General features: G+C 37.2%; 1 protein-coding gene across 1 annotated transcript; it reads right to left on the reverse strand.

The window, feature by feature from the left end:
- Window positions 1-42: 42 nt before the first annotated feature.
- Window positions 43-20,884, reverse strand: LOC133032952 (early nodulin-like protein 20). Its single transcript, XM_061107438.1, has 2 exons — window positions 19,711-20,884; window positions 43-528 (listed from the first exon to the last, which is right to left on the reverse strand). Exons 1-2 carry the CDS (start codon window positions 19,880-19,882, stop codon window positions 164-166), a joined length of 537 nt encoding a protein of 178 aa, XP_060963421.1. The 5' UTR covers window positions 19,883-20,884; the 3' UTR covers window positions 43-163.
- Window positions 20,885-20,896: the final 12 nt, after the last annotated feature.

Raw genomic sequence — 20,896 nt, forward strand, 5'->3', positions numbered from 1 at the left:
ATGGAGTCCATACAATTAAAAAGGTTAACATAAGTCATAAGGTTTCAATAATGAAAATAAATTAACCATAAGATATATAACAAAAGCCATATCTCTCTCTAAAATAATAAAGATGAAATTACATCAAATCACAAATATTAAGAAGAAGCAAAATATCAATTAACTAAAATATATAATGAAGAAAGTCCACATAGAGGAAAGGTGAAGTGAGAATAAGAATTAGCAGAAGAGGAGTGATGACATGGCCGGTAATGGAAGGAACCGCCGCCATTGAGGAGCGATTAGTAGCGGGGGCAAGGGGCGCGGGAGTAGGAGGGGGGCCACCGTGGACGACATGAATGGCGACTTTCATTCCACCGAAGCAGTAGCCTCCACCGGAGAGAAAGTAGTAGGTTTTAGGCTCAGTCAGCTGAAACACATCTCGTCCTCCCTTTGTTATGTTCTTTATAAAATCTTTTTCAATGCATTTTTCATAGCTTGTTTCGTTTACCTCCAGCACATTGAATTGGTACTTGTTATATCCAAAATCTATTTTAACAAAAAGTTTGACAAGAAATACAACACAACAATAGAATTATATACTTAAAAATAGGATATTAGCTAGCTAGTAATTATCAATGTAAAACTTTATTCATGGGCGGCTCTTATGGGGTGCAAGTTGGGCTATTGCACAAGGCTCCAAAAGAATAAAAGACCTAATATATTATTTTAAAGGGAAAATTACATGAAATATGGGATTTCATACAAAAGTTAGAAAAAAATGGCATTTATAGGTTTGCCACTCTTCTATGGCATTTTTTCACATTTAAGATTTTTTATGGTATTTGATATGCCATCTTATTATCCAAACCCATATTTTATGTTTTTGTTTTTAGCTTAATTAGTTTTATTTTTTTTAATTTATTTTACATATATATTTTAGGGTTTCTTTTGATTTGGAAAATTTACACCAAATACTACATTTTTTTTCAAACATTATATTTTTAATTTGACAAGGAAATTTTACTTTTATATTTTTCTTAATTTTTTTTTTCTTTTTTACTGTTTTTTACTTATTGAAGCTTCAAAAAGTTTTTTTTTTTGTCTTTTTATATATTTTTTAGTCAATTTTGGCTCTATTTTTTCTTTTCATTTTTCAAGTCAGTTGCTAGTTTTTTTTTTCTTTCTTTCTCTTATCTCTCTATATTTTTTTTTTTCTAATTTCTCTTTGTGTCTCTTTTTTTTTTAAATTTTTTTTTTCTCAAATTAATTTTTTTCTCTTAATATATATAATAAGTGTATATTTTTATATTTCATTTTTTTACAAAAATTAAACTTGTTTTATATTTAAACTACTATTTGTTTCTTTTTGTTAAAAACTAATTATTCCATTAAAAAAAAAAAAAAAAACCTAGTTTCATCAACATCATCCTGAAAAAAAAAACAATATAAAAAATCATAATCTAAAAAGAATCCAAACTTTAAAAACTAGTTTCATCAACATTGAAAGAAACTAATAATTTCATTTAAAGAATAAAAAAAATAGTTTCATCAACAAGATAATGAAAAAAATTACAATCTAAAAACAATACTAACTTTAAAAACCAGTTTCATCAATATTAAAAGAAACGAATTATTTCATTAAAAGAGGCAAAAAAAAAAAAATAGTTTCATCAATAACATAATAAAAAATACACAATGCCTAATAACTAAACTTCTACAAACGATATAGTAAATTTAAAAACCAGTTTCGAACATATAAATTTTATATCAATACCTAATAATCAAACTTCTAACTTCATTTTCTATTTTGGCATTTAATTTTTTATTTGCTTGCTCAAAAATTAGAGTTAATTTAAATATACAATATGCAGCAAATATAACAAAGAAAATCATAAATTAAAATCAAAGAGAAAAAAAAGAAACAAAGAAAATTAAAGAGACAAAAATACAATAAAAACCATAAAAGAATAACAAAAAAAAAAAACAGTGAAATGTGAGAAACCAGTTAGTAAAACAATCAAAATAAAAACAAACAAATAAAAACTAGTTTCTTGAAATAATTTAAAAAAGGGTAAATACCATTTTGGACCCTGTGTTTTGCAAAAGTTACAGATTGGACCCTGTGTTTTGTTAAATGACAAAATGGACCCTGTATTTTCTAAAATAGTAAAAATAGGACCCTGAGCTTAATTTTTGATAACTTTTTTTTTAATACAACCAACTTGAAGACAATGCTTAATACGAACAGATACAAAAAATGTAAACAGTTTTGTCATAACACTTTTAGATCGAATTATAATTAAACTTTATTTTGACAAAAAATCAATTCAGGGTCCTATTTGTACTATTTTAGAAAATACAGGGTCCATTTTGTCATTTAACAAAACACATGGTCCAATTGGTAACTTTTGTAAAACAGAGGGTCCAAAATGGTATTTACCCTTTAAAAAATTGAATAAAACTCAATTATGAACAACAATAAAAAAAAAAATCAGTTTTAAAAACTAGTTACTTAAAAAAACCAGTTATGAAAATAATAAAATAATATGTGTGTTAGAAACTGATTATTTAAAATATAATAAAAATTGTTGTTCAAATATCATACAATAAGTTTTATACAAACTAAAAAATATACAATAATATCATAAAAATAAAGCAACCCTATTACAGAATAGTTAAAACCTGTGAAACCAGTTTTTGACATGTGAAACCAGTTTTGACGCTATAAAAAATCATAACAAAATATAAAATTTAAATAATAAAGTTAACTGACACCAGTTTCATCAGACAATCAAATAAAACACACACACACACACACAAATACAAAAAAAAAAAAATACTAATCACAAATATAATCAAAATAACACATAATGCATACCAATAATTTAATAACAAAATATAAGTGTAAGTTTCGAACCTAAAAACAAAATAATAAAAAAAAAATTCTAATAACATAATGAGACTATTATTTTTTTTTTTCATTCTTTAAATGAAATTATTAGTTTCTTTCAATGTTGATGACATTTATTTTTAAAGTTTGTATTATTTTTAGATTATAATTTTTTATATTTTTTTTTCAACATGATGTTGATGAAACTGGTTTTTTTTTTTCTGCTGCTTTAATGAAATAATTAGTTTTTAACAAAAAAAACAAAGAAAAAAAAAAACAAACAGTAGTTTAAATAAAAAAAAAACAAGTTTAGTTTCTGTAAAAAAAAAACATCTACAGTTGAGATCACTTTTTATTTATTTTAGTGTTTTATTTTTTAAAAAAGAAAAAAAAAATAAACACAAATTTAAAGTTTTTTATGGCATTTCTCATGACTTTTCTCATATTTGTAAGTTTTTTAAAAAATACCATATTTAGTGTAATTAAGTTTTTATGCCATATATATCAAAACTTATTTTAATTTTCCCATATTTTTGTAAATAGTCCTTTTTTTAAAGCTCTTCAATTGTTTTTAATGAATCCAACTTTTTAAAGGGCTAACAATTTATCATTGATCATTTCTATGTCAATTTCCAAAATTCATTTTCAATTCTATTATTCCTTTTAATCAAAAAAATAAAAATTCATTGTTGCTATTTATTATTTTTTTTTTCAAACCTTTCATATTTTTTTGTTGTATTGCAATCAATAATAATTTTTATAAATTAATTGAAGTTTTTTGGTATTTTGTAAAATATATACTCGTATGATAATATTTAAAAATATTATTTATAAATTTCATTTTGTTATAGGGGTGCAATTTTTAAAATTAATGTTAGCGAAAAAAACAGTATTGTTAAAAATGTTGTTTAGTAATCTAAATGGTTAATTGGTTTGAAGTTGTACCATCATTATTGTATTATTTTTTTTTTAAATTTTTTTTAAATAAATAAACAATATTTCAGTATATAAAATTACACTTTTTTGATTTAATTATCCAATTACAATGGACTGGGCAGTGGCAGAACTAGGGAAGATTGGAGGAGGGACCAACCGAACAATATATATATATTTTTTGGGTTTTTTTATTTATACAATTCAAAACAGTTTTTTTCTTGCATTTTTATAGAATTTCACACAAAAATCCCTATAACAATTAACGGAGTAACATAAATCATAACCAAAATCCGTATAGGAACCCACATAAAAATTACTGGAGCAACCCAAACTGTAAATTTAAAAAAATAAAAAAAATAGCATATGAGATAATTCTCCAATATTTTTTTGAGGCTTTTTTATTTTTACACTTCTAAACAATTTTTTTATTTTGCATTTTTATGAAATTCTACATAGAAACTCCTATTGTAACTATCGCTGCAATCTAAATTACAACAAAAAATCGTATAGAAATCCTTTGCAACTAGCGCTGCAACCACTTTAGGATACACAAACCGTAAATTTGAAAAAAAAAAAAAGGTTAAAAAAATAGTATATAGGGTAATTCCGCCCCCCCCCCCCCCCCTCTTTTTTTTTTTATATATATACAATTAATTGAAGAAATAAAATACTTTTACAAATCTTACATTGTCTCCAATAAATGGTGTAGAATTTGTTCTAAATATAGCTAAAAAAAATAAATCAATGTTATATTTAATTTAAATTTTACACCACTATTGAAATTTTATTTTATAAACATCAGCTAAAAAATTATATATACACTATATTTTCTTTATAGTATTTTATTATTTTTTTATAAATCACAATTGTTGACCGAGGTTTTCGGTAACTAATAAAATATTATAAAGTTATAGAGATGTAAGAAAATTAGAGAATAATTTTTACGTGGTTGGGGCGTTAATGAGCCTTAGTCCACGAGTCTTTGTTATTTATGGATGTATTTAATACAGAGAATGTATTTGGTGAGTGTTTCACCCTTATAAATACAGAGAATGTTCTTGGTGAGTATTTACTCTACTTGCTCTTATGCAGCCCAAGATTCTCGATCCCATTTAATGAGCTTTGAGGGGGTATTTATAGTGTTTTTGGTGGGGTGATCCCCAGAATTATCCTTACAAATGTATCTGTAAGTATCCATAAAGTTGGGCATTCCCAATGAATATACCATGAGTAATGCATGGTCAAATCCCTAGGTGTTGTAGGGCTTTTATGTGGAATGTCCTTATTGTCTTTTGACTGATGTGACTCTTCACAGTGTAGCCGTCGCTAGACTTAAATGATCATTACTTTGTAGCTGCTAGTTGGAGGTTGTGTCGTCAGACTTTATTGCGTGTAGCAGTCCCAACACGCTTCCTCCCATGCGGCATTAAATGCGACTTGATTGCTCAGGAGAAACCTGACACTTCATGGAGATGCCTTAACGTTACTTCGAGCTTCCGGGAGCATATGGGGTTCCATACGCCTTCTCCGGGAGCTACGTCCTGGAAGCCACCTTACGGCATAAAGACTTAGCCAATATTTTTGGATTATACATTGCTTGATCTACGTGTCCTTGTTTGGTTGGTCCACGTATATTGGGCAAAATCAGGGGCAACATTTACCCCCCAAGCCTTGTTTATTTGAAAAAATAAAACAGGCCTTGCTCAAGTGCTTCCGGTTGACTCCTCGGTTTCCTGGCACGAGCTTTGAGCGCGTGAGGGTGTATTTAATGATGGCTTTTAATGCACCGATTCACTTTTTGCAGAGGTCGATTCGTTTCACGCTCATTGATTGATACGGCGCATTAATGGTGTCACACGGATACTCAAACGTTTCCACCGCCTTAATTGCAAACCAATCTGGTTCGTTGATTTCTGATAATTCGAATCGTGCGCTTCCCCCACCGTTCGATTGGTAGGTGACGACGCCTGTTCCTCATGCAGCTTTGCCTATAAAAGCCACCACCTTTCCTTCATTTCGGTTACTTCCCATTTCCTGCCAACTTTGCTCAAATTTCCCAGAGAGAAAAAATTCTCAGACCCAGGAAAACACTTTTGAACACTTTGCAATTTTTTCCAGTTCTTCTTCGTTTGCTACTGTCAGTCCTTCTTATCTTCATTTGATTCACAGCAGGACCCCCAATCTCAACACTTCATTGTAAGTTCCTTGCACCCTTTGCTTTATTGTTAATATGCATGTCATGTTGTTACTTATCTGCTTGTTCTTTTCTGGGTTTTGTATTCAAAGTTTCTGGGAATGCAAATGTTTAGATTCTTCATATAATCAGTTTGGGTTCACTGCTCTAGTGATAGGATTACTCTTGTCACGCATTTGTTGTTATTTTTTGTAGAAGACCATACGTTCTTCGTATAATGGTCGCTTAGGGCATAGGTTAGATTGTTTTCTTCCTACTTTTTGCCCTTTCTTTTTCTTTAGTGCGCAATACCGTCTTCTGTGAATTTATTGCACCCGACTCTTGTCCAGGGAATCCTTCTAAGGTTTCCTATATGACAGGTGTCCGGAGGGGGCCTCTTTCCAGCGCTTAGGGGACCCCCATTCCCTTTTTCTTGGTTTAGGGTTTGGTATGGGGCCTAACTGCTGGAACCTTAATTCTTTTTACAGAATCGAAACATGTCTGCTTCTGGCTCAAAGTCATCTAAGAAGAGCGGTAAGCGTCTGGCTACACTCGAGGAGGTCTCGCTGGGTCCTGTTGCCCAGGAGGGGTACAAGTCTGGGGCAACCGGATGGGAGGCGGCCGAGCTTCACTCCATTCTAACTTGTCCCCATCAGCTGGAAAACATCGTGGAGGTAGCTGGAATCAAGCCTTCCACATCCGGGACCTACCACCGGCCACCTCGTGATGCGGAGACGTCCAATCATAACTACGGCGGCTTCGGGGCCTGGAGCCAGACGCATTTGATGGCCGGGGCCATGCTTCCTCTCCAAGAATATTTTGTTAATTTTTTATTTTTTGTGGGCCTTGCGCCATACCAACTTATTCCCCAAGCATACCGCCTGCTTTCAGGCTTATTTATTTTTTACTCCGCCCGGGGATAGGGCTCTCCCAGCCCGGCGGAGATATTGTATTTTTACGAACTTGTTTCTGTCCCCAAGAAGGGGGACAAACTTAAAGACGGTTTTTACGGGTTCCGGGCCCACCCTGCCAATGATGGGGTGGTCCCGTATAATAGGCAAACTCATGTTAAGGAGTATCGCCATCGTTTTTTCTTCTCTTCCGGGTTCCGGGCAGTGGACCATCCGGAGCTCCTCACTGAGTGGGTCAGGATTCCCCCTTACGAACGGACCGCACCTACTCAGGTCTTTCTTCGGAGAGCCCAGGCCTTTGCCTCTTATGACGGGGCTGATCTCGACGTCGGGGGCCTGGTTATTGCGGAGAACTGCAGGAAGGCAAAACTCATCCTGTCGCACAAATCCGTGGAGGACTCTAACCTTTTTCGGGTTATCTGTCCCAACGTGAGGGTGCCTGTCGCGGAGAAGACCTTCCGGGATGAGATCATCGCCACTGCCAAGAAGAAGTACCAGGACTATCTCTACCGAAAGGCTCAGGAGAAGGCATACTCTAAGGCCCAGGCAGCTTCCGGGAGGCCACTTCGCGTGGGGAGCCCGGTCGAGAGAAGAAGCCAAGCAATCGCCGGGAAGCCCCTTCATATTGGGGACTCAGGGGAAAAAAGGGCTCCCAGGCCACAGCCTTCGGCTCAGGAGCCGAACACTGGGGCTCCTGGTGCCAGCACTTCCGGCTCCGGTGGTAAGTCTCCTTTAACAGTTCATTACGTCCCCTCTATTGGCGAGTATGCCAGTCTTAGGCCTCTAGGGTTCGATGAGCATCTTTATAGGTTTAGGATGCCCTCGACCCGGTGGGGAGACCATTTGAAGGAGTTTTATTTTTCCAACTTAGGAGATTTCCTAGGTCGGTCCCGGATGGGTTCTGGTCCTCCAGAGCCTGTCCCCTTAGGCCCTTCAGCTTATATTTCATCCAGCTGGTTCCGGCTTCCGCACAGCTATCTCAGAGATGATGCTGCCAGCATCAAAATTCAGAACTTTGCTAGGGCCGAATTAGAAAGTCAGGGTAGGACTAGCTTGCTTGTCATATCTGAGTGTTGGTGGTTTCCCACGGATGTTCTAACACTTGCTTTCTTTCTTTTGTTGAAGCAGGTGCTTCCATGGACGCCATTTTGGCCGAACTTGCCAGGGTTCACACTCCTGAGGCTCCCCCTCCCTTTATTTCTTCCCAGATGGCCCCCCCTCTAAAGATTTCTTCCAGCGCTCCTCCAGACACTATTGACTTAGTGGATGAGGAGGTGCTCCCGGGAGAAGGTCAAGAAAAGCAATGGGGCTTTTCTGAGGAAGTTGAAGAAGGTGAAGGAGGGCACTGGGCTCTTCCTGAGGAAGTTGAAGAAAGTGAAGAAGAGCAAGAAGTTGCTCTGATTCGCAAACGCAAAGGCAAAATGGTTGCCCAAGAGGAGCCCAAACGACCACAGAGAGCTGATACTCCGGCCCACGGTCTTGATGGCGGGGTCTCTCCCATGGAGGAACACACTGCCCCTCCCAATATTGTGCTGACTCCGGTTCCTAGAGATGAGGCGAGGCAGGAGCTCCGGATAGCTAAACACAACTACGCCATGGACGAATACTCCCGGGGGTATGCTGAGGTGGAAGCCCTTAAGAGGATCTTGCGAGTTGAGATGCAAAATACTCTCAACAACCCGGAATACCAGAATCTGTGGGATCTAAATTTGGATCCCCTGTCGGACTCGTTCGGTCGCTTCCTCGGGCCCACCTTAGCTCCCTTTGCTGCGGAGATGACTGGCGAGTTTGCGTCCCAGCTTACCCGGTGTGCACCTAGGCGGTTCGCTGCTTCTGCGTCCTTGAACTCCATCTTCCAAGTCCAGGATCTCAGCCACTCCCTCACTGGGGTAAGTGTTTTGTAGTTTGCTTTTTTCCTTATTGTTTTCTTTTTCGGAGATTCTTACTTATACTTGTATTATTATTTTTTTAGCTTGCTGTTGAAGCCGGTCGTCTCTCCAAGAACATAATCAACCATGGTTTCGTCCTGTCCGATTTTGGGGACATGGACGAAGTCAGGAAGATTCTTCAGGATCTTACTGCTGAGAGGCGGCTTTATCAGGAGGCTGCTATCGCCGGGAGACCGTTGCCAAAGCTAATGAGGAAGAGGCCAAGCGGAGGGAAGCGCAGGCGGAGGCAATGATCCGGGAGGAGGCCCTGCGGAGAGATAGGCTGGAGGCCAAACACCAGGAGGAGCTGAGGACGGAAGGTGAAGCCACTGCGAAGGCCAGGCGGGAGCTTCGGGAGGCCAGGGAAGCCTTGGAGGAGATGGCTGCCAAGGTGAGGTCCTTAGAGGAAACTCACCAGGAAAACTTAGAATCCAGGGCCACCCTGGCCGCGGAGCTGAAGGAGCTCAGGGATTTCAAGGAACAAGCCTCAAAGAAGGCAAAAAGAGATGAGCTTCTTTCTGCCGTCTCCTGCAGCCGGTGTGCCAAGCGTTTTGATGATGGCGTCTTCATGGCTTGGTCTACAAACGACCAGAACATCAAGCTTACCTTCTACCCCAAACCCGAGAAGATGATCGCCAAATTCCGGGAGAAGAAGAAAAAGCTTGATGCCATGGTGGAGGCACGCATCGGACCTCGTCTCCCTCCTCGCATCGATTAGGCCGCTCCGAGTTTGACCCAGTTCAACCAGGATTTCACTCTTTTTTTTTATATATATATTTGTTTATTTACAGCTATTTTTCTTTTATTTAAGACAATATCTATATAGCTGCTTTATTTAAAGGGGAGACAATTTCTAAGGCCTGTCCCCGGGCCATTTGTATATATTTAGACCTGCCCTTTAAGGCTAGGATTTTTATATTTATACATGATCTCTTTTGATGCACATATTTTTATTTTGGACCTGTCCTTTGGATCAGGATGTTTATACTTATGCTTTTTATTTTTGTGCATACTCTTTTTGACCTGCCCTTTGGGTCAGGATATTCGATTGCGAGGAATTTACTGACTTCTGCAACCAACACGGAGTAGTGAAAAGCTTCTCCGCGGTGGCCAGACCTCAAACAAACGGTCAAGCGGAAGCAGTCAACAAAATCCTAAAGGTCACCCTGAAGAAAAAGCTGCTGGCCTACAAAAACAACTGGCCTGAAGAGTTGCCAAGAGTGTTATGGGCCTACCGGACGACCCCTAGAACCACGACCGGTCACTCGTCTTTTTCAATGGCGTACGGTTGTGAAGCGATGGTCCCGGTAGAAACGTTATTCCCGTCCCACAGGAGAACGACTTACGATCCAGTCACGAATCAGGCTTTGCTTCAAGAAGCCCTGGATCAAGTTGAAGAACTCCGGGACGAGTCTCAAATACGGATGGCAGCTTATCAAAAGAAGGTGACCAAGTATTTTAACTCCAAAGTTAAAAACAGAAAGTTTGCTATTGGGGATATGGTCTTAAGAAGAGTCTTCCCAGCCACCCAAGAACCCGGAGTGGGGGTACTTGGGCCAAATTGGGAAGGACCATATGAAATCGAGGATGAAATCGGCTCAGGCACTTACAAGCTAAAAAGGATGAATGGAACCATTGTGCCAAGGGCCTGGAATGCCGATCACCTCAGAAAATATTACCAATAGCCAAAAATATAACTTAGATTTCGTTTAAAGAGTTTGTACCGTCTAAACGTATACGGCCTCCGCATGTTAAATAAAATTGAGTGCCTTAAAAACAAAGTTTCTATGCCACTCAGGGGGGTACTAGGGTATACCGCACGGACAGACAAAAAACAACTAAGTAAAATATCCTGACCCAAAGGGCAGGTCACTAAGTAAAATATCCTGACCCAAAGGGCAGGTCACTAAGTAAAATATCCTGACCCAAAGGGCAGGTCAAAAAGAGTATGCACAAAAATAAAAAGCATAAGTATAAACATCCTGATCCAAAGGACAGGTCCAAAAGAAAAATATGTGCATCAAAAGAGATCATATATAAATATAAAAATCCTAGCCTTAAAGGGCAGGTCTAAATATATACAAATGGCCCGGGGACAGGCCTTAGAAATTGTCTCCCCTTTAAATAAAACAGCTATATAGATATTGTCTTAAATAAAAGAAAAATAGTTGTAAATAAACAAATATATATATAAAAAAAAAAGAGTGAAATCCTGGTTGAACTGGGTCAAACTCGGAGCGGCCTAATCGATGCGAGGAGGGAGACGAGGTCCGATGCGTGCCTCCACCATGGCATCAAGCTTTTTCTTCTTCTCCCGGAATTTGGCGATCATCTTCTCGGGTTTGGGGTAGAAGGTAAGCTTGATGTTCTGGTCGTTTGTAGACCAAGCCATGAAGACGCCATCATCAAAATGCTTGGCACACCGGCTGCAGGAGACGTTAGAAAGAAGCTCATCTCTTTTTGCCTTCTTTGAGGCTTGTTCCTTGAAATCCCTGAGCTCCTTCAGCTCCGCGGCCAGGGTGGCCCTGGATTCTAAGTTTTCCTGGTGAGTTTCCTCTAAGGACCTCACCTTGGCAGTCATCTCCTCCAAGGCTTCCCTGGCCTCCCGAAGCTCCCGCCTGGCCTTCGCAGTGGCTTCACCTTCCGTCCTCAGCTCCTCCTGGTGTCTGGCCTCCAGCCTATATCTCCGCAGGGCCTCCTCCCGGATCATTGCCTCTGCCTGCGCTTCCCTCCGCTTGGCCTCTTCCTCATTAGCTTTGGCAACGGCCTCCCGACGCTCAGCAGCCTCCTGATAAAGCCGCCTCTCAGCAGTAAGATCCTGAAGAATCTTCCTGACTTCGTCCATGTCCCCAAAATCGGACAGGACGAAACCATGGTTGATTATGTTCTTGGAGAGACGACCGGCTTCAACAGCAAGCTAAAAAAAAATAATACAAGTATAAGTAAGAATCTCCGAAAAAGAAAACAATAAGGAAAAAAGCAAACTACAAAACACTTACCACAGTGAGGGAGTGGCTGAGATCCTGGACTTGGAAGATGGAGTTCAAGGACGCACAAGCAGCGAACCGCCTAGGTGCACACCGGGTAAGCTGGGACGCAAACTCGCCAGTCATCTCCGCAGCAAAGGGAGCTAAGGTGAGCCCGAGGAAGCGACCGAACCAGTCCGACAGGAGATCCAAATTTAGATCCCACGGATTCTGGTATTCCGGGTTGTTGAGAGTATTTTGCATCTCAACTCGCAAGATCCTTTTAAGGGCTTCCACCTCAGCATACCCCCGGGAGTATTCGTCCATGGCGTAGTTGTGTTTAGCTATCCGGAGCTCCTGCCTCGCTTCATCTCCAGGAACCGGAGTCAGCACAATATTGGGAGGGGCAATGTGTTACTCCATGGGAGAGACCCCGCCATGAAGACCGTGGGCTGGAGTATCAGCTCTCCGTGGCCGTTTGGGCTCCTCTCGGGCAACCATTTTGCCTTTGCGTTTGCGAATCAGAGCAACTTCTTGCTTTCTTCAATTTCTTCAACTTCCTCAGGAAGAGCCTGGTGCCCTCCTTCACCTTCTTCAACTTCCTCAGAAAAGCCCCATTGCTTTTCTTGACCTTCTCCCGGGAGCACCTCCTCATCCACTAAGTCAATAGTGTCTGGAGGAGCGCTGGAAGAAATCTTTAGAGGGGGGCCATCTGGGAAGAAGTAAAGGGAGGGGGAGCCTCAGGAGTGTGAACCCCGGCAAGTTCGGCCAAAATGGCGTCCATGGAAGCACCTGCTACAACAAAAGAAAGAAAGCAAGTGTTAGAACATCCGTGGGAAACCACCAACACTCAGATATGACAAGCAAGCTAGTCCTACCTTGACTCTCTAATTCGGCCCTAGCAAAGTTCCGAATTTTGATGCTGGCAACATCATCTCCGAGATAGCTGTCCGAAGGCCGGAACCAGCTGGATGAAATATAAGCTAAAGGGCCTAAGGGGACAGGCTCCGGAGGACCAAAACCCATCCGGGACCGACCTAGGAAATCTCCTAAGTTGGAAAAATAAAACTCCTTCAAATGGTCTCCCCACCGGGTCGAGGGCATCCTAAACCTATAAAGACGCTCATCGAACCCTATAGGCCTAAGACTGGCATACTCGCCAACAGAGGGGACATAATTAACTGCTAAAGGAGACTTACCACCGGAGCCGGAAGTGCTGGCACCAGGAGCCCCAGTGTTCGGCTCCTGAGCCGAAGGCTGTGGCCTGGGAGCCCTTTTTTCCGCTGAGTCCCTAATATGAAGGGGCTTCCCGGCGATTGCCTGGCTTCTTCTCTCGACCGGGCTCCCCACGCGAAGTGGCCTCCCGGAAGCTGCATGGGCCTTAGAGTATGCCTTCTCCTGAGCCTTCCGGTAGAGATAGTCCTGGTACTTCTTCTCGGCAGCGGCGATGATCTCATCCCGGAAGGTCTCCTCCGCGGCAGGCACCCTCACGTTGGGACAGATAACCCGGGAAAGGTTAGAGTCCTCCACGGATTGGTGCGGCAGGATGAGTTTTGCCTTCCTGCAGTTCTCCGTAGTAACCAGGCCCCCGACGTCGAGATCAGCCCGGTCATAAGAGGCAAAGGCCTGGGCTCTCCGAAGAAAGACCTGAGTAGGTGCGGTCCGTTCGTAAGGGGGAATCCTGACCCACTGAGTGAGTTGCTCCGGATGGTCCACTGCCCGGAACCGGGAAGAGAAGAAAAAACGATGGCGATACTCCTTAACATGAGTTTGCCTATTATACGGGACCACCCCATCATTGGCAGGGTGGGCTCGGAACCCGTAAAAACCGTCTTTAAGTTTGTCCCCCTTCTTGGGGACAGAAACAAGTTCGTAAAAATACAATATCTCCGCCGGGCTAGGAGAGCCCCATCCCCGGGCGGAGTAAAAAATAAATAAGCCTGAAAGCAAGCGGTATGCTTGGGGAATAAGTTGGTATGGCGCAAGGCCGACAAAAACTAAAAAATTAACAAAATAGTCTTGGAGAGGAAGCATGGCCCCGGCCATCAAATGCGTCTGGCTCCAGGCCCCGAAGCCGCCGTAGTTATGATTGGGCGTCTCCGCATCACGAGGTGGCCGGTGGTAGGTCCTGGATGTGGAAGGCTTGATTCCAGCTACCTCCACGATGTTTTCTAGCTGATGGGGACAAGTTAGAGTGGAGTGAAGCTCGGCCGCCTCCCATCCGGTTGTCCGAGACTTGTACCCCTCCTGGGCAACAGGACCCAGCGAGACCTCATCTGGGGTAGCCAGGCGCTTACCTCTCTTCTTAGATGACTTTGAGCCAGAAGCAGACATGTTTCGATTCTGTAAAAAGAATTAAGGTTCCAGGAGTTAGGCCCCATACCAAACCCTAAACCAAGAAAAAGGGAATGGGGGTACCCTAACCGCTGGAAAGAGGCCCCCTCCGGACACCTGTCATATAGGAAACCCTAGAAGGATTCCCTGGGCAAGAGTCGGGTGCAATAAATTCACAGAAGACGGCATTGCGCACTAAAGAAAAAGAAAGGGAAAAAAGTAGGAAGAAAACAATCTAACCTACCTAAGCGACCATTATACGAAGAACGTATGGTCTTCTACAAAAAATAACAACAAATGCGTGACAAGAGTAATCCTATCACTAGAGCAGTGAACCCAAACCGATTATATGAAGAATCTAAACATTTGCATTCGTAGAAACTTCGAATACAAAACCCAGAAAAGAACAAGCAGATAAGTAACAGCGTGACATGCATATTAACAATAAAGCAAAGGGTGCAAGGAACTTACAATGAAGTGTTGAGACTGGGGGTCCTGCTGTGGATCAAATGAAGATAAGAAGGACTGACAGTAGCAAACGAAGAAGAACTGGAAAAAATTGCAAAGTGTTCAAAAGTGTTTTCCTGGGTCTGAGAAATTTTTCTCTCTGGGAAATTTGAGCAAAGTTGGCAGGAAATGGGAAGTAACCGAAATGAAGGAAAGGTGGTGGCTTTTATAGGCAAAGCTGCATGAGGAACAGGCGTCGTCACCTACCAATCGAACGGTGGGGGAAGCGCACGATTCGAATTCTCAGAAATCAACGAACCAGATTGGTTTGCAATTAAGGCGGTAGAAACGTTTGAGTATCCATCTGACACCATTAATGCGCCGTATTAATCAATGGGCGTGAAACGAATCGACCTCTGCAAAAAGTGAATCGCTGCATTAAAAGCCATCATCAAATACACCCTCACGCGCTCAAAGCTCGTGCCAGGAAACCGAGGAGTCAACCGGAAGCACTTGAGCAAGCCCTGTTTTTATTTTTCAAATAAACAAGGCTTGGGGGTAAATGTTGCCCCTGATTTTGCCCAATATACGTGGACCAACCAAACAAGGACACGTAGATCAAGCAATGTACAATCCAAAAATATTGGCTAAGTCTTTATGCCGTAAGGTGGCTTCCAGGACGTAGCTCCCGGAGAAGGCGTATGGAACCCCATATGCTCCCGGAAGCTCGAAGTAACGTTAAGGCATCTCCGCGAAGTGTCAGGTTTCTCTTGAGCAATCAAGTCAAATTTAATGCCGCATGGGAGGAAGCGTGTTGGGACTGTTACACGCAATAAAGTCTGACGACACAACCTCCAACTAGCAGCTACAAAGTAATGATCATTTAAGTCTAGCGACGGCTACACTGTGAAGAGTCACATCAGTCAAAAGACAATAAGGACATTCCACATAAAAGCCCTACAACACCTAGGGATTTGACCATGCATTACTCATGGTATATTCATTGGGAATGCCCAACTTTATGGATACTTACAGATACATTTGTAAGGATAATTCTGGGGATCACCCCACCAAAAACACTATAAATACCCCCTCAAAGCTCATTAAATGGGATCGAGAATCTTGGGCTGCATAAGAGCAAGTAGAGTAAATACTCACCAAGAACATTCTCTGTATTTATAAGGGTGAAACACTCACCAAATACATTCTATGTATTAAATACATCCATAAATAACAAAGACTCGTGGACTAAGGCTCATTAACGCCCCCAACCACGTAAAAATCATTCTCTAATTTTCTTACAGCTCTATAATTTTATAATATTTTATTAGTTGCCGAAAACCTCGGTCAACAACAATAATTATTGTGACTAAAACTAAATTAATGACAATTTATATTTAAATAATATGTTAAAAAATTATGACTAGCTAGTAACTTTTTTTTTGGTAGTGAGTACATTTTTTAGGAAATAAATTTGGTATATATCATATTTTAGTGTTTAAAATATTCACTATTCATTTTGTCAAGAAAAACAAAACAGATTCACTAGTACTAGTAAGTTCTTTATATAAGCTATATTATAATTATTTTAAAGATATTTGACAATTGTGTATATACAAGAAAAATAAAATGAAAAAATAATGAATACGTAATTAAGTCCAAATTATATACTTTTTTTTGACGTGAAATTATATATATATATAAATACTAGTAAAAAATTACGTGCGAGTCACGTATACTAAATTTTATGCTAGTTTTTTTTCTATATTATTTTAAAGTGATACAATTGCAAAATTAAAGAAAAAATATTATTAGTTATTAGGTGAGATTATTATTATGTGTATAGGAAGAAATCACAAATTAATTAATCTTATAATCTTAACTTTAATCAAATAAGATTGTAAATATATGAACAATAAATAATCACGTAAAAATCAAAAATAATTATTTGAATAAAGAATTCAATATACACACAGTTATTTATATGAATCCCATTAATCAAAAATAATTATTCAATATATGCACAATAAATTTGTCACGCTATATGTTTCTCAATAAAGAAATCCACCTACTCATAGTCGAAAATAAATAATACATGTAATACAAATCTTTGTAATAGAGTACCTACTTCAGTTACCATAATCGGAAAAGGTTTAAGTGAACTAAATAATGACTAAGAAGATCTAAATTACAAAATGAAAATAACATGTCTATATGAGTATGATTTTTTTGCTATATGAGCATGATTGATCTAAGAGAAAATAAATAAACCTACAAACATATAAATATACTTAATATTAATTTTGAAAAAGAAACAATCCAATTATAAACAATTCTAAATATCAGCTTGACAATTTCAACATACTAATTACTCATTAAATAACCATCATTAAATAACCATAATGTATACATCATGATAATTTTATTTTATTTGATATCAAATGATAAAGATTATTGAGGTTTTTCAGCCATGAAAAACACACTATGATCAAAAAGTAATGTTCATTAATTGTATATTTTAAAGAAACCCAAATTTCCATGAATGTCCCTAATAAGATATAAACAATAAAGATGTAAATTTTTTTTAAAAAAAAAAAAGTAGCAAAATTTCAGTTAATATAAGAAATAGAACAAATTGAAAATTTATACAATACTGGAATTTCAACTCTTATAGTTTTTCCATTAAAGACTTTTGAGAAGTTATTTTTATAATTAAAATAATTTATATAATTTTTTTAATGATATCCAAACACTTTAAAAGTACTTCTTATAAATAAAAAAAAAATAACTCAAAACTTATACTTATTTCTTCTATTTATTATTATTTTTTCAATTAATCACTTTATATTAAAAAACTTTTAATTAATCAAAATTAAATTAAATTAAATTATATATAATTATTTGTTGTATCATTAAAAAAATAAATTATAACATCTAAAATATAACAAAAATACGTGTCTTGCATGTAATTTTAATCAACTATATATATATATTAAATTACTTTGGTGATTAGAATTTTTATTTAATTTATGACTTAACCAATTTAGTAATGAATGAATATGACTCTCCTCTTTTTTTTAATAAATAATTAAAAAAACAATGACCAATAATTTTAAAAAGGAAAAATAAATAGATATAAAAAGTATTGTTTAGAAGAGGTGATGTGATGCTTTCCTAGAAAACTAAATAATTAACCAATTGAGAAAAACATATACCAAATGTCGAAGGTACTGTGGAAGAATAGTCACGAGAGGTAACGCAACTGCGATGAACAGCGCCATTGAAACTACGCAGCAACTGCACTTTTGGGTAGCCATTTTTGCTTCTCACTCTAATAATACTATGAATAATTTATTTAAGAGAAACCATGCATATACATGAAAGAAGAAGAAGAAGAAATGTATGGTATTAAATGGGCAGCCATAGTCCTATTCGTATATAGAAAGAAATTGGGAACCAGATGAGTTGTGGCTACAATATTGAAACATCAAAGTAATAGAAATAAATAATTTTCCTCCTTCACCATTGGTATTTTTCTATTATATTGTTGGAGTAAAGTTAGGATTATATATGTTTTGTACTCTGCGTAGGTTTTATTTTTTTAAGAAATTATTTTCAAACTAATCTTTTATTTAGTTTTTATTATTTTATTATATATAAATAATATTTTATTAAATATAAATAAAAAAGTTAGCATGAATTTCTCATAAACCAAAAATTCAGTTATATAGGCACACTTTATATAGAAAGAATAGATATATATATATATATTTATTTATTTGAGATAGAAGAATTATAAGAAATCTAATAATTAAGAGAATCGTAATGAAAACTTCTATAGTCAAAACCACAAAATTCGGCAATCAATAATTTTCGTTTCTAAACCGGAAAAGATGAAGAACTGGTTTTGTGTGTACAATTCAAACAAGAAACAAATTAATTAATGTTGAAAACATTCAAAGCTGAAAAATTCTTCTATACACCCACACACATAAGTTTATAACCAAGATTAGTAAAAACTACTACTAGCTCCTACATAAGTTTCTTATATTTAGTTTTAGCTACATAATAATGCCTATACAAACCCTTACCAAAACAAGAAGCAAATAAATTAAGAAAAAAAAATGTTCATATCTTATATCATGAGCAGTGAGACCTACAATTTTTTTTCTGTGAGAACTTAATTATTATAAAAGTATTTATACTTTTTTACATTAAAATTATAATTATTTTGTTATATAATTATTTAACTAAATACTGGAGCCTATAGCCCCCGACACTATCATTATTAGTGTGTCCGTCCTGATTATGAGTAGACAATTCACAGAGGAGAGAAACCCTTTCGTGTTTAGTTTTTCACACTTATTTATTTATTTGATAATACCTCCTCAAGGACCTGATCAACTTTATATATAATTACCCTATTATATATACATATAATTATAGGGATATAATTTTATCTGGTGATGTACTTTCACGGAATGTATTCCGTGGTATATTAGATGGGTCTCAGGGTACATTAAATGAGTGTCAGAGTACGTTTCTACTTTTTAACCCTAACTACCCCTAGATTAATCTCAGCCGTCAGATTAAATAACTCCCTCATCTGACGGCTGACGTACATCACGGATTGTAAGTACAATAACGGAACAAAATCATATCCCTATAATTATATATAGAGAGAGTATTAGCTAGCTATAAGGTTTGATGGTAGATAATCCATTTGTTTCCTTTTAAAGTTTTGGTATACTAGATTGTTTATTGTGGTGGATCGATATCTTATAATATATGAAAGAAAATATACCTATTATTATTATTTTTTTTTTTTGACAAAAAATATACCTATTATTTATATATAATATATAAGGATATTGCTAAAAGAAGAAAAATAATTGTTGAAAAAAAAAATTAAAAAAAATATAGAAATTTCAGAAACCTGTATTGGATTAATTAGAACTATATCCTCCATCGATAGTCTGATCTGAACTGTTATTTTTTATGAGCCAAACAACTTTTTCAAATCCATTCACGACATCTTTCATTTTTTTTTTTTTTTTTTGGAATCAATCAAAGCCAAAATGAAACGTTGTTTTATATATTATATATAATAATATATTACAAGAAAAAAATAAAGAAAACTTACATAGCCAATCACCCAAGTGAAAGGTCTGTTGAGAAGACCAATGGGAGAAGTTGATGTTGGGAGCCCAATTACTCTTTCCTCCTCCAACGTAATGTAATTCAGCTTTTCCACAACCAAATTTAGTTATTAATATCATCACCATCATCAAAATCATCACCCTTTTATTCTCCATTACTATTCTATATTCTATATATCACAGTTTATATATAGACAGAAAAGGAATATATATATATATATAAAAACAGATAAAGGGTATATGAATGGAGATTTGAGAGAGTCGTAATTAAGTTTTGGGAAGAAAAGTTGGCACCACTTCACAACTTAATGCATGTTTATATATGTGTATGTTCTACTCGCTCACCGTTACTTTTGCTTCTTCTTCCACGTGTCTAGATGGGTCCCACTACGTTTGTCTTTCTTCTTCTTATTATTATTATTACCAATAAAGGAAGGTTGTTTTTAATCAGCGCAGGTATTGTTTTTGTTTGAGTATGTTATAGTTTTGTTAGCTAAAACCTCAGGCTATTACCGTTTATTTGGATTAAAGATTATGATGGATTATGGATGGAATTGTGGAATTAGTGAGTTTGCATATACATGTTCTGGGATTTTCGAGGTGCGGATTCACTATGAGTTTATGTTATATATTGACTGGGCATGATGGACTATGGACGTCTTGGTATTTCCAAGTTTTTGATAGGATTTGAGATTTCAAAAACGCTTGTTCGAACATGCATCAGGATTTTTGGTATTGTTTTGCTTAGTTAGTGGTTTCTCTTGGTTGCATACCTTTGTTTGTAAGAAGTGATGTACATGTTGGAGAAACGACTTTTGGAAATGTCTTCTGAGAAACTTGCTTTTGGACAAACTTTGGTTTACTTATGCCCAACTATTAAGTTGCTGAAAAGTTTAATAAATATACTTTTTGAAATGGGGTTTAAATTTTTGCTGCATTTTTTAGGTTATATTTTGTTGGGTCTTTACAAGCGGTAAATCAGTATTTCTATTAGGATAGGGAAAAAAAATACTCTATCACTATTGGTTTTGCACAAAAGTAACAAAATCACTAAATAGCAAACCTTAAACTCAAGGTTTGTTGTTTTCAAAAAACAAGAAAACCCTCCATTTCGTATTTTGTTCATTCAGAAAATTGTAAGAACTGCATAAACCAAATCAGTTCAAGTAA

This window comes from Cannabis sativa, unplaced genomic scaffold (assembly GCF_029168945.1).
Source record: "Cannabis sativa cultivar Pink pepper isolate KNU-18-1 unplaced genomic scaffold, ASM2916894v1 Contig1, whole genome shotgun sequence".
Lineage (NCBI taxonomy): Eukaryota > Viridiplantae > Streptophyta > Magnoliopsida > Rosales > Cannabaceae > Cannabis > Cannabis sativa.

Excerpts from the sequence above, each read along its gene's own strand:
- LOC133032952 (XM_061107438.1), bottom strand. The coding sequence starts at position 19,882 with ATGGAGAATAAAAGGGTGATGATTTTGATGATGGTGATGATATTAATA. Across the intron at positions 529-19,710 it reads TCACTTGGGTGATTGGCTAT|ATTTTGGATATAACAAGTAC; the intron begins GTAAGTTTTCTT and ends TTGTTAAAATAG.